The sequence below is a fragment of the Guillardia theta genome, assembly GCF_000315625.1.
Source record: "Guillardia theta CCMP2712 unplaced genomic scaffold GUITHscaffold_40, whole genome shotgun sequence".
NCBI classification, from domain to species: domain Eukaryota; class Cryptophyceae; order Pyrenomonadales; family Geminigeraceae; genus Guillardia; species Guillardia theta.
In genome coordinates this window covers 538300-551152 of record NW_005434634.1, presented here as the reverse complement: position 1 = coordinate 551152, position 12853 = coordinate 538300, and the positions used below count along the sequence as shown (strand labels likewise).

At 53.8% G+C, this 12853-nt stretch overlaps 5 protein-coding genes across 5 annotated transcripts; 3 read left to right on the top strand and 2 right to left on the bottom strand.

Moving 5' to 3' along the window:
* Nucleotides 1-458: 458 nt before the first annotated feature.
* GUITHDRAFT_109662 (hypothetical protein) lies at nt 459-2528 on the bottom strand (the record flags this gene model as incomplete). The annotated part of the gene is made up of 5 exons (XM_005831470.1): nt 459-527; nt 582-692; nt 741-851; nt 905-1029; nt 1076-2528. The coding sequence occupies 5 exons, from the start codon at nt 2526-2528 to the stop codon at nt 459-461; spliced, it is 1869 nt and encodes a 622-aa protein (XP_005831527.1).
* A 1536-nt stretch (nt 2529-4064) lies between these two features.
* On the top strand, nt 4065-5650 carry GUITHDRAFT_152990 (hypothetical protein). Its single transcript, XM_005831469.1, has one exon. It carries the CDS (start codon nt 4453-4455, stop codon nt 5494-5496), a length of 1044 nt encoding a protein of 347 aa, XP_005831526.1. The 5' UTR covers nt 4065-4452; the 3' UTR covers nt 5497-5650.
* A 71-nt stretch (nt 5651-5721) lies between these two features.
* Nucleotides 5722-8751, bottom strand: GUITHDRAFT_109660 (hypothetical protein; the record flags this gene model as incomplete). Its single annotated transcript, XM_005831468.1, has 14 exons — nt 5722-5871; nt 5913-5994; nt 6135-6214; nt 6268-6294; nt 6344-6595; nt 6663-6726; nt 6782-6866; nt 6907-7020; nt 7121-7205; nt 7255-7320; nt 7386-7427; nt 7895-7957; nt 8002-8226; nt 8275-8751. The coding sequence occupies 14 exons, from the start codon at nt 8749-8751 to the stop codon at nt 5722-5724; spliced, it is 1812 nt and encodes a 603-aa protein (XP_005831525.1).
* A 442-nt stretch (nt 8752-9193) lies between these two features.
* On the top strand, nt 9194-9778 carry GUITHDRAFT_109659 (hypothetical protein; the record flags this gene model as incomplete). The annotated part of the gene is made up of 2 exons (XM_005831467.1): nt 9194-9558; nt 9610-9778. 2 exons carry the CDS (start codon nt 9194-9196, stop codon nt 9776-9778), a joined length of 534 nt encoding a protein of 177 aa, XP_005831524.1.
* A 2146-nt stretch (nt 9779-11924) lies between these two features.
* On the top strand, nt 11925-12827 carry GUITHDRAFT_46798 (hypothetical protein; the record flags this gene model as incomplete). Its single annotated transcript, XM_005831466.1, has 1 exon — nt 11925-12827. A coding segment is annotated over one exon (903 nt), but the record flags the coding sequence as incomplete, so codon positions are not given.
* Nucleotides 12828-12853: the final 26 nt, after the last annotated feature.

Genomic DNA, 12853 nt, shown 5'->3' with positions numbered 1-12853 from the left:
AGTAGCGGTTCATGGTAGCCACGAAGAGTACGATTAGGAAATGGAGAAGCTGAAGGAGATTCAAGATGAGAAAGAAGAAGATGAGGAATCTATGAGAAAGATGAGAACGATGAGCAATGTGAGGACGAGTAGGGAGATGATGAAGATAAGGATGATGAGATGAGGAGGAATATAAGGAAGAGGAATATGAGGAGGACAAGAGGGAGGAGGGAAACGAGCACTTGGACCATGAAAATCACATTGATGATGACGGGGACGTTGCAAAAGTTGGTGTGACTGAAGGACATAGATACTCGTGTCTCAAAGAAAGAAAATATGGCAATAGGGCGAATGTTTGCAAGAAGAAATGCAATTTAACGATGACATGAGATTTAGAGGTACTCAAAACTCAATTAAAGCACAGCTAAAGATAACAAATCTAGAAAGGAAGCTAAAGGCAGGACGGGAAAATTCGCTCCTTACTTCTTACGCTTGCGAAGGTTCGGATCCAAAATCTGTTTCCTCATGCGGATAGTCGAGGGAGTAACCTGCAGGAAGGATTCAGACCTGAGGACTCAAAGGAAAGGAAAGGCGTTGCGAACCTCAGCCATCTCGTCGGGTTGAAGGTAGGGGATCATCTCCTCCAGGGTGAAATCTCTGGGTGGGGTGAGCTGAATCTTCTCATCCGCTCCGGCAGCACGCATATTGGTCAACTGCCAAGCGATAAGCAACGATTGGTACTCCAACGATGAGCTTCAGACCTGCTTGGCCTCGATTGGGTTGACTTCGAGATCGTTATCGCGTGAATGCTCCCCAATGATCATCCCTGGGTAGACTTCCACACCAGGGTTGATGAACATCTCTCCTCGGGGCTGAGTTGCAGCTATCGTCAGATCCCTTTAAGGCAAGGGAGGTGAATGCAGACCTGAAGCTTGCCGAGGGAGTAGGAAGTTGCAACTCCCGTCTTCATCGAGACCAAAACTCCCTTGCGAATATTCTCCAAGTCACCCTTGTATGGCTCGTAGGCCTTGAAGGCCCTGGTCATGATTCCTACCAACCAGTCAGATCGAGTCAACTGACTGCAGCATCATAACACCAGTTCCTCTGGTGTCGGTGAAGAAGATGGAGCGATAACCCAGAAGCCCACGAGTGGGGCACTCGAGAGTGATACGAGTACGACCAGATTCTGCAGCTGGACGCATGTCGGTCATAACGGCTTTTCGCTCGGAGAGCTTGTTGATGACAGCTCCGGAGAACTCATCGTCCACCTCGACGACTACATCTTCGATTGGCTCCAGCTTTTCACCCTTGGGCCCGGTCTTGTAGAGCACCTGAGGCGGACAGACGCCAAGCTCGAAGCCTTCCCTGCGCATGTTCTCGACTAGAATGCCCAGCTGAAGCTCACCACGTCCCATAACGTCGTAGGCCTCCGACCTCTCCTCAGATGGAGCGACACGGATGGCAATGTTGTTCTCTGCCTCCGCCCTGAGACGCTCTCCAATCATCTGAGACGTGAGCTTGGTTGAAAGCTTGTCTTTGCCCGCGAGAGGAGAGTCATTGGGACAGAAGGTCATGGCGAGGGTGGGAGGATCGATGGCAACCGAGGGCAAAGGCTCTTCCACATCTGGCGAGCAGATAGTGTGTGCGACTGTTGCTTTCTGCAGACCAGCAACTTGTACAATGTCTCCAGCCTTCGCTGAGTTCAACTGAACCTTGCCCGTTCCCTTCCTTGCAAGAATCTTGGTAATACGTCCAGTGTCAACCTTCTGGCCGTCGGCAGAGAGTGACTGGACAGTGTCACCGACCTTGACTACGCCAGAGCTCACTCTGCCGGTGCAGATCCTTCCAAGGAAGGAGTCTCCCTCGATCATGGTGACAACCATGGAAAAGCTCGGACGATCCAAGACAGAAGGCTTGGGCACCGTCTTGACGATGGTGTCGAGAAGGTCGTTCATGTTCTCACGAGGTCCATCAGGGTGCGACAGAGTAGCCCAGCCATTTCTACCAGAAGCGTACACAGTCGTGTAGTCCAGCTGCTCATCTGTGGCGCCCAAGTTGCACATCAAGTCGAAGACCTCGCCCTCGACCTCGTCGACCCTGGACGTGTCCCTGTCGACCTTGTTGATGACCACCAGCGGCTTGATACCGCGGGCAAGCGCCTTCATCAGCACAAACTTCGTCTGAGCCATCGGTCCTTCGGTGGCATCGACGAGAAGACAGACTCCGTCAACCATGGACATCACTCGCTCGACTTCTCCTCCGAAGTCAGCGTGGCCAGGGGTGTCGACGATGTTCAGCTTAACGCCGTTCCATGCCATGGATGTCACCTTCGACATGATGGTGATCCCTCTCTCGCGCTCCAAGTCCATGCTGTCCATCGCACGATCGCCTCCGTCTTCGTTGTCAATGTTCTCCTTCGCGGCTTCAAGAAGCTTGTCGACAAGGGTAGTCTTGCCATGGTCAACGTGAGCGATGATTGCGATGTTGCGGATGTTGTCAACAGTGACCTCGTCATAGTTTGTCTCAACTTCCGGAGCTGTGGCTGTCATGCGAAGAATGTTGGGACGGGAAGCCGTACGGAGGGAGGGCATCCTTTGGTTGGAGCACCAATTTGAGGCGGTTGCCCTGCGCGGAATGAGAGAACCCCGAATGACAAACGCATCTACAGCTGAGAGCAGAAGGAGCGAAAGGCAGGGAAGGACAGAGAGGAGGAGGCGAGGGCGCAAGCTGATCCCGCTTCCCGTTCGCTTCCTCTGAGCCATGGCCGCCATCTCAGGTTCGCGTTAGGTACCTTACAGTACCGGTACGTTTGTCGTCAAATAATTGGGTAGGGGGGTATTCCCCCCTGCAGGAAGAGCTGCTTGTAAGGGTGGGTGCTTGAGTATAGGCATGGGGGTAAGGGAAGGTGCAGTTGCTCAGAAGGGTGGGTACATACTGGGAAAAGTGAGGGGTACATTCGAGGTAAATCTTAGACGGTGGGGTATTTTTTTGCCTGACTAGGGGGTGGGAGGCAAGGGGGGAGGGAGGTGGGGGTGTAGCAAGTGGGTTTAGAGGGCCCTGGTGACTACCCCCCACTGCCCTAGTGCGTAAGCTTTCATCACACACGGGTGGGTATTGACATATACCCCTTGTTTAGATAGGCTTTTAGGGGGTGATGGGGTGACGTTGGCACTGAGACATATAAACAGCTCAAGCTGCTCGCAGCAGCACGTGCGGCACCGTTCGAGTAGCCAGAACTTTCAAGCCAGTGCCACCGGTCGGCAGACTACTGGCCCTTGCCAGACGTCGAGGCTTTTACTGAATGACTTCAACTGAGTCGACTTGACCGCCGGGCCCGGATGTGGGTCCGCCGTTCGGTGACTGGGCTGGCAATTGAACGGTTCAAGTCATGCAGTGCCCAAGGCTACCGTACTGCGGCCTAACTTGCCGCGCCGCCGGTACGTACCCACTCAACGCGACCGGGGGCCCGGGCGGCCCGGGGGCCTTGCCAGCTCGACGGGGCCTAACTAACGGTTTACTTCAAGGTAAATCCTCATCAGTGCCCGGGCCGCGGCTGCCGCCCTTCACAAAGTTTCTTCACCGTCTCAAAGCTCACTGGTCGCTTCAATTTCCGTTGCAGAAACCGTTGGATACTACCACCCCATCGTTTCCTAATTGATTGCACCCCTCGCACGATCCACCCCTCTTTTTCTCAAGGAACGCACCCGTACTGGATCCCCGTTCGCACGATCGGAGGCCAGATCCCTCCGCCTACCCCCCCTACCCTACACAGAAGCATTCTCCTTACCCCTACCCCCTCTCATCCCTTCTTTCGGGCGTACCTCGATACCTGCTCAATGACCCTGCTGTTCAGTAGACCCCACCCTTCTGATGCCAGATATGACCACCCTCTTTCATCACCACCCCCCGTTCTACACACCTAGAAGTACTTCAGAGTACCCGTCTTTCTAGTCTTTTCCTGGATCTCACTACCCCTACCCCTTCCGATTCATCAAACCAGTACCCCTACCTCGCCTTTTGAATTCGCCCCGTACCCCCACCACCCCCATCAGTCACCCGCCCCGTGACCCTTCCATCCGGCCCCCCGCCATGCACCCGGCCGGTCGAGGGCGGCGATCCTGCTCCTCGTCCTGCCACTGCTGCTGCTTGTCGTCGTCATCATCATCTTCCTCCTCCGCATATCTGTGCGGCTCCCTTTCCTCGTCCTCTCCTACGACTACATCCTTCCATCAGTCCACGCGATCTTCTAGTTTGTTGCCTCGTGCCTCGAGTTCTGCACAAACTGCTAATTGTGCATCTTCTGGAAGTAGAAGGGGATCTTTGGGAGGACGTCTGAGAGCTTCGGCTTGCATACTCATAGCTCAAATATCTCTAGTGAGTGCCGCCTCGGCTAGTGCTGGAGCTTCTTTGCAGCAAGGACAGCAGTATAGGGTTCCTCCTCGAGGGTTTGTTGGAACATTTCACAGCCCAGGGATGGGGAAGCTAGCTGACTCGATCGAGTCTTTCCCGCAAGTCTCTATTCCCCAGCTGAAGCTCCCCGAACTTCGCATGCCTAAGGTTTCGGTACAGGGGGTCTGCAACTTCCTCGCTGGTGGAGTTGCTGGGGCCATAGCATCTGCCATCACGTGTCCGCTGGAGGTGGTGAAGACGAACTTGCAATCACGAGCTAACGCTGGGCTCGGGCTGAATCCTCTCGGAGTCGGAGCGAGAATACTGAAGGAGCAGGGAGTAGGTGGACTGTATCGAGGACTCTCGCTATCGCTCGTTGGAATCATCCCGACCCGGTCCTGCTACTTCTGGGCTTATGGGGCAACGAAAAATGCTCTGGAGCCTGTGATAGGAGACGGACCGGCCACTCACATGGCATCAGCAGTGGCAGCGGGAGGCTTGAGCAGCACAGTCACCTGCCCCCTGTGGATGGTGAAGACGAGGATGCAGCTACAAGGCACGGGGATGGTTGCCACGGCAAAGAAGATCTTGGCAGAAGAGGGCCCCAAGGGCTTGTACAGAGGTCTTCTTGCTTCTTACTGGGGATTGTCGGAGGGAGCTGTCCAGTTCCTCCTCTACGAGAAGATGAAGGCAAGCATGAAGGCTTCCAACCTCAAGGGCTCGTCAGGTTCTGAGGAGCTCACGACTTGGCAGTACCTGCTGGCCGCTGGGAGTTCCAAGGCTGCTGCGTCCATCTTAACGTATCCTCATGAGGTTGTGCGGACACGTATGAGGGAAGCGGCCTCGACGAGATACAGGAGCATGTTTCAATCAATCGCCTTGATCGCTCGCGAGGAAGGCAGGAGGGGTCTCTATTCAGGCCTTGGGCCTCACCTGATGCGTGTGGTGCCCAACACAGCCATCATGTTCATGTCGTTTGAGCTGCTCAGCCGGCAGCTTCCTACGTTCCTAGAGAACAAGCCATGGGAGAGGACGCTCGAGAACATTCAGAACAGCTTGAGCGTTGCTCCAGTGCCTGCTGCAACTGTGCTTGCAATGGTTGGACTGGGTAAGGAACGGAAGATGTAAGTTGATGAGGGAAGGGGATGTTCAGGAAATGTGTGCGGCAGAGAAAAAGGTGGTTGATGGCCCGTATTGTTCAGTCCGCAAGTAGATTCAGGTTTCACTGTGAGTACGCGATGATGTGGAAATGTGAGTGAAGAGAAAGCGACTGTAAGTCGAGACTAATCCGAAGTGATCGTTCAAAACTTGCCATCCATCCTTGCACGTCGAACGTCCTGACCTGCTGCTATCTCACCTCCTGTCACTTCCTCCCGCGCATGCCAGGACCTTGTTATCCTTCCGCATCCTGAGAAGCTTCTCTCTGATTCTTTGCAGTTTCCGCCTCCTCCTAGCCAGCAAGGTCGCTACGCTCACATACTCCTCCATGTTCCTGACGATGAGCTGGTGAAGAATCAGAGCGGCAGGGGAGGACACTAGGGTACTTCAGGCATGTGCAGGCTGAGAGCAAGTGAGGCTCCCACTCGTGCGGCCATCTTCTCTCGCGCAAGCGTGAGGACGGGAACGCTGTCATGAGTGCGTCACAGGCGCGCAGGAGGAAGTGAGTTCGAGTCCAGGAGCAGAGATACACGGCAGGCAGACAGCAACTACATCTGAGGGGGGGGTGGGGAGGGGGGGGAGGGGGGGGAGGCAACGAAGTGGTTCACCCTGCCCATAAGGCGTCGGCGGCTGTTGAGTGAGCGTTGTACATGGGTGTGTCGAGAAACAAGTCTGCGTTCGCCTTCACCTGACAGATTGTCACAATCTCTGCTCCCGCTACCTAGCAGACTACTGGCACACCTGCAGATGTTTCTCAAGGGGAACTTTCTTGGTGAAGATCAGGCGCTTGCAATCAACTTGAGTAGGAGAGAGTCACTGATGAGTCCTCGTCCTCCTCTTCTTCCTCGTCCTCCTCCACCACCACCACCACCACCATCACCACCAGCGCCTCCTCCTTCAACCTCCTCTTTCGCGTGCAAAGTTGCATAAGTGTGCCTTCGCGTCTGCCGGTTCTTCGAGCAACCAGAGGACACTGCGAGCTGTCAACTGCAAATGGGCTGGGGATCTGAAACCTCTTGGGGACGTTCTTGAGGATCTTGAGCCATGCAAGGAAGAGTGTTGGAGTTATCTGCTCAAGATCAACGAGTGATGAGCTAGAGGAGAGAGAGGAAAGGGAGAAAAAAGGAAGGATATACCTTGTAGAGCGTGTTGAAGCATGCGAAGATAAACATCTTGTCGGGTAGACCAGCTTCCTTACGGCTGTCCTTGTGGTGTGACTGGAGCAACTTGCAGGAGGGTGCAAGGAGAGGCTCACGAGATCAGACTGGAGGACAGCATCTCCGGGTGATTGATAGCATGAGTGGAGGACGAGAAAAGCATTCCGAGCTGCAGCTGTTTCTCTAGGAAGCGTCATGGGTTTCCTTCTCAACAACAACTGACCGGAGTAAAAGACAGCAAGCTCAGGAGGTACACTAACTGCATCAGAGACCAGGTGGGATAGAAAATCTCCTCCTGTCGTGCTCATGTAGCCCTTGAAGCCGAGTTGCACGCGCCCTGCTCCATGTCATCACGGAAGGACGGACATTCTGGGTTGGAGAAGCAAAGGAGGAGCGAAGCTTGTGGAGGAAGAGCAGGAGCCAAGGCAGAGGAGCACCTGGTTTCATTGCAAGCAACCCCTCCCGCGCCCCGTGCGTGTATCCCATCAAGTCAACGAGGATGTCGATTTGGTCGTCTCGGATCTAAGGCGAACTGTCACTTCCATGGGAGGGCGAACTCTTGTGCTCCCACCATCTTTGCTGCCTCCTCGTCCGACAGCGGGTTGATCTCTCTCAGCGCCTCCGACGAGTCGACGAACTTGGCAGTCACGGTCAGCACGAGTGAGTCCTCGTCCTCGTCCTCCTCGTCCTCGTCCTCCTCACCATCTTCCGGTACTTCCCGTCGTGAACTGCGTGCGGGGGGTTCTGAGCGTAACAAATGAAGACGAAATCTGGATGGCAGGGTCAAGGAGAGCGCAAAACAATGCGCATTCTCATTCCTGATCGATTATGCAGAGGCAGCAGGGCAGACAGCTCTCTGCCCATGGGGTGGTTGCGGAAGTCAGCAGACAGGTAGCCGACTCGGACGCGATCTCTGCCGCATGTCAGCTCCAGCCATTGGAGGTGCAAGAGACCGTCGATGAAAGCGGGAAGGAGGAGGAAGCTGTTGAGCTCTAGAGGCTGACGCGTAGCTTCTAGCGAGAAGCAGTTGATCGCTGATGCTGATCGGCATGATCAAGCCGTTGAAAGGAGTCAAACTTGATTTCCGTCCTTGACGAATTGAATTCTTGACGATGGTTTTGATCGTCTTGATGTAGTTGTTATAGTCTTTCCAATTGCAAACCTTCAGCCTGAAGTTTCATCTTTCCGCACAGAAATCAAAGTCGTCGTACCTGGATACTGAAATAAGCGTACTTGCAGGCGGCGTCCTCGTTGGTGGGATCCAACCTCAACACCTTCAAGAAGGATCAATCTGAGAGAGCTAAACCTAAAGTCGCACATTCATGTATGCTTGCACAGCCTCGTTTGACTTCTCTAATTTCCCCAGCGCATTCGCAAGGTTCATCCTCGCATTGGGTTCATCGGGTGAGAGCTCGACAGCTTTTCTCATCCATGGAAGCGCCTCCTCCTCCATCCCGTTGCCGAAGTAGACTGCTCCAACAGCCTCAGCATTCCGTCCCGATCTTGGGTTGAGCTTCGCAGCCTCAAGAAAGGCGGCAAGAGCCTAGGATCATCTTAGGTTCTGTCGATCACTTGGCACCACAACACTTACCTCATCATACCTGTTCCTGGTCATGTAGAAGAAGCCAAGATTGTAGCATGTCAGGTCTGACTGTGGAAGCAACGCTCTGGTCTCCTTGTATGCTGCCTCTGCTTGCTCGTCCGATCCGAGCTTGTCAAGGAATTCTGCCTTCATGGCCCACAGGCCAACCGAGCCCGGGGCGTTCGCCTGCTCGACAGCAGCCAGACCATCCTCGATGAGCCGCAAGGCCTCGACAGCATCGTATCTCACGACAGCAGAGGACAACCGCCGCCATAGCTGAGAGGATGTCTTGTCCTTGGCTACCGCGATCTTCAAGCACTTGACGAGTTCCCCGAGGCTGTCGGAGGCTTCGAGTAGGTCTGAAGTGGCGATGATGTCGCGGAGCTTCATCTTCTTGGTGCATGAGAGCGTCTGACTTGCTGCAGGATGTGCGAGGATGAAGCTCAAGAGGAGAGTGACAAGCAGCTCCATCCCGACCGCTCGCATCCTCCCCACCTCACGCCATTGCCTTCTGTTTTACAAGAGATTTTCTATCTTTTACAGATTTTAAAAAACCAAGCACAGGAATGCTCATATCGATGTGACCGGTCAGATAGCGATGGCGAGGAGGCTGGTAAAGCATGCAGTTTGCTGTATGATCTTACGAGCTCTCCTACTCTCTTCATCCCTCGTTGTCTCCAATGCTTCAAACACAAACAGACTTAGATTATCAACGTATCCCTTCCAGTCAGACCCAACCCGATTCCAGAATTTACTGAAAGCAACTTCTCTGAGGTGGAACTCCGACGATGTTTCTCTGGTACGTTGAGCTTTCTGTCTTCAGTGTGACCCGAAGTAAGAGTGCCAAAAGAGCAGGACTTCTGTGGAGCTGGGTAGGAAGTTGATGTCAGAGCTTCAATGTGTTGCATGGGAATGCAAGCCGAAGAGAATGACGCTTGCGGCACGCGTTCATGCAACAAATCATGGGAACAGGATTGAGATCGAGTACAAGATCAAACAGGACAGATATAAACTTATTGAATACAGGGTAAATTACAAGCTTCTCGAATCTGGGCCTCCAACGTCGAAACCGCCTGCCCCCTCGGACCTCGACGAGGACCTCGAGAAAGACTTGGAACAATGTCTCATCTACTTCGAAGGAGATCTGCACCATGTCAAGAAAAGAATCTTAACGCACTGGGAGAATCTTGAAGACGTCTGCGACAAGATTGCACGCTTCTTTGATCCGATTGCTCTTGCGGATTTCCTTGCTTCCATCCCCATTCTTCCCCTCGGTTTCGAAAGCCTCGTGCGGTATGCTGTTGCATGTAAGATAGTCAGGACCTCACGTCTTGTTCCTTCCAGGTTGTCTGTAGTCGAAGATGTCGCTGCTGAGGCTGCATGGCACCAACCAGACTCGTCAACTCAGTCCGATGCAAGCGATGAGGAGGCACCCGACGAGGAAGATTCCCAACCGAGTGGATCGGCATCCTCAGCTAGAAAGAACTCGAATATTCGCTCTCAGTCATGTTGATGTCTGAAGATGTCTCGTTGTCTTCTCCCTTGAAAATCTCTTGTATAGTACTGTTACATAAATCTTCTTCAGGGATCAAATCAATGTAGGAACCGTGCGGTTCTATCCCGAATTCAGGAATTCCTTGCCACAGGCGGTCTTCAGCACTATAGAGCACGCACCAGTTATCTCGATAGAAATCCACGTCATAGACGTTGGGGCTCTGCGCCTCGTAGACCTCAAAATACGCCTCTCTTACTTCCTCGTCACTTTCAAACCCGTCTTTCCGGAATTTTGCATACCATCGATATCCTTCCGAAAGATATCCTCGCTGTGGGTCCTGTTTAGCTCCCTCACATATGACATTCATCACGAGGATGTAAGTTTCTTTTGTAGGACGAATCCCCTGATTTACAATGAACTCGAACACCCTCTCCCCGTCCGCAGTCTCAGCCTTGCCATCTCTGGCGAGCGCAATGACAAACCTCAAGAATTGATGGAAAAACGACAGTCCCAACTGTTCTCCCACTTCGAACATGTCTTGAAACACGAGAAATCCGTCTGACATCTCGGCGTTGCCTTGCACTGCGTTCATGGTACACTCCTTCATGAGTTCCATGGCTCGCCAAGAAGTGTCCGTAGTGTTGCTGCTTACGAATAGTTTCTCAACGGGATACGGTATGGTGTCATTGGCGCTATCCTGCTCTTCAGCCTCCATGGACCGTTCGACCCTCTTCCAGTACTTGACTTGCTCTAACTCAGCTCGGGTGAGGATAGCTTCCGGGAGGCTTGTGATCGGCGCTCCTTCTTCTCGCGGCCGGGGCTCCTCCTCCTCAGTACTCATGAAGAGACCTTCATCCGGCAAGTAATCAAACTCGCCTCCATGTCCCCTCAATCTCAGCATCTGCCAACATGCCATCCTTCGTCCTGGGATGCGCCCGCGCGATCCTGGAACCCCGGCATGCGTCAAGATCGCTGCCAGAAGAGAAAAGGCGACAGCATGGCGAGAGCGCATTGGAGAGCTCGTCCTCTTAGTGTGCTTCCTACTCCCTCCTCTCAAACCTGCTCCTCTTACCTCCTCCCCTCACGCCTCGAGGAACTGCTCCTGAGCCTTCGTCCCATTGCGCCTGCTAGGTACTTTGTCATTTCACTCCTGATGCAAATCTTGCTCTATGATTTGAATTTCTAGAGGAGAAGTTTGAATCATGACTTGCTGGTTCAACGGCAATGCAAGCGCTTTGTTTGACATTGCCAGCTGTGGGATGGCGACATGCGGTAAGCAGGAGGAGAGAGGAGAGCAGAGGTGATGATGCAGACATGGGGAGGGAAGACGCGTGAAGGGAGGAGCTTGCATTTCTAAAAGTTAGGATGGAGCTTTGGGTTTCCAAGGTTGACTCAGGATTCTATTGATCACTCGCGACAGGTCATGCTCAGATGCGTATCAAGGACGCTCAGAAGCTGGATCGATGATGGAGAAGACGGATGGGCCCTCATTTCTCGCATCATATCCAACGAGCTCGCGCTCTACGTGCCCGAGGGGCTGGTGGTCGAGTGGCGAGCGTTCTTCTGGGATCACCTCTTTCCCGCAAGGAACAAGTGGAGCAGCTGCGATTCAGTTGCTCACGACCACAAGATACGGGTGGCGGTTCGCTTCAAACCCGGACATCAAGAGGAGACTGGGCTGATTCTGCCGTTGCATCAGCGTCTCAAGATGCTGAAGAAAGGGCAGAAGATTACAAGGGAGGAGGCGATGGGAGAGCTTAAGCTGTCAGTCAGTGAGATCAAATCGAAGTTCCTTGGGAATGAAAGTGACATCTCCTCGGAGCTAATGGAGATGCTGCAGGACGCTAAGAACCTTTTCTTTGCCAACAGCAGAGCACAATCTGATGCGAGAACCAACGTGTCCCACTTGAGTGTTCAACAAGACGACAGGACGAGCTCTTACAGTCAAGGCTCTGCTGGCGAGGTAAGACCAGAAGAGGCTGAGGTACATCGTATGCACATCGATTCAGCCCATCCCAGTCAGGCACGTGCGGGCGAAGGCGGACAGAAGCGAGGCCCAGATGGCTCCCAAGCGGCTGATGAGAACGAGGGGCAGCGACGGATGTTCGGCAGGTCAAAAGTTCTCTCGGTCGATAAGTCGAGCGTAGCTGCATACATCCCGGGGGTTGGCGTCCGCTCGTTTCGCTTCTCCAACGTCATGGACGCACAGGTCGGGCAGGAGGATGTGTACTCCAACTTCGCTAGGAACGCGGTGATTTCATCGCTCAACGGATTCAACTCCTGTGTGCTGGCGTACGGGCAGACAGGAAGCGGCAAGACTTTCTCGCTCTTCGGTCCCCCACAGTGGATGGACGAGCTTGAAGGCACCAGCTCGAAGCTCGGAATCGTCGTGCGGAGCATGTGGGAGCTGCTGGACGCGAGAGAGAAGATGGCACGAGAGAAGTTGTCAGCGCTTGCGATCTCAGTGCAGTACGTGCAGGTCTATCAGGAGGTCGTCACCGACCTTGTGGACGGCAAGAAAGTCAATCTCCGAACCTCTTCCTCTGGATTTGAACTTCATGGAGCCGCTGAAACTACAGTAGCATCTCGTCGAGATTTGCTGGAAGTCTTTCGACGAGGAGAGGAGAACAAGCGATACAGAGCTACGGCCATGAACGAGCGATCGAGTAGAGCTCACACAATCCTAGTCGTCAACCTCCAGCAGAACAGGAGCAAGGATTCAGCTGGGGTCGACAGGACAGAGCAGCTCATCATCCGCTCGCAGCTCGTCCTCGCAGATCTTGCAGGGTGCGAGCACATCAGTAAGTCCAAGGTGGAGGGGAGCGCGAAGAGAGAAGCAGCGTCCATCAACAGCGGTCTGCTCGTGCTCAAGAAGTGCATCAAGGCCCTCAACGAGGAGCGCAGTCACGTTCCCTTCCTCGAGTCTCGGCTGACCATGCTGCTCAAGGGCGCTCTTGGAGGCTCTAGCCGAACGTACGTTCTCGTCACTGGCACGCTGGAAGACAGCCATGGGGACGAGACTATCGAGGCGCTGCGGTTCGGAGAGCACTGTCAGAACATAACCAACCAGACGAGGATGGACAAGTTGTCCGT

Bases quoted from the DNA above. Each gene is read 5' to 3' on its own strand.
- GUITHDRAFT_152990 (XM_005831469.1), top strand. From the start codon at position 4,453: ATGGGGAAGCTAGCTGACTCGATCGAGTCTTTCCCGCAAGTCTCTATT.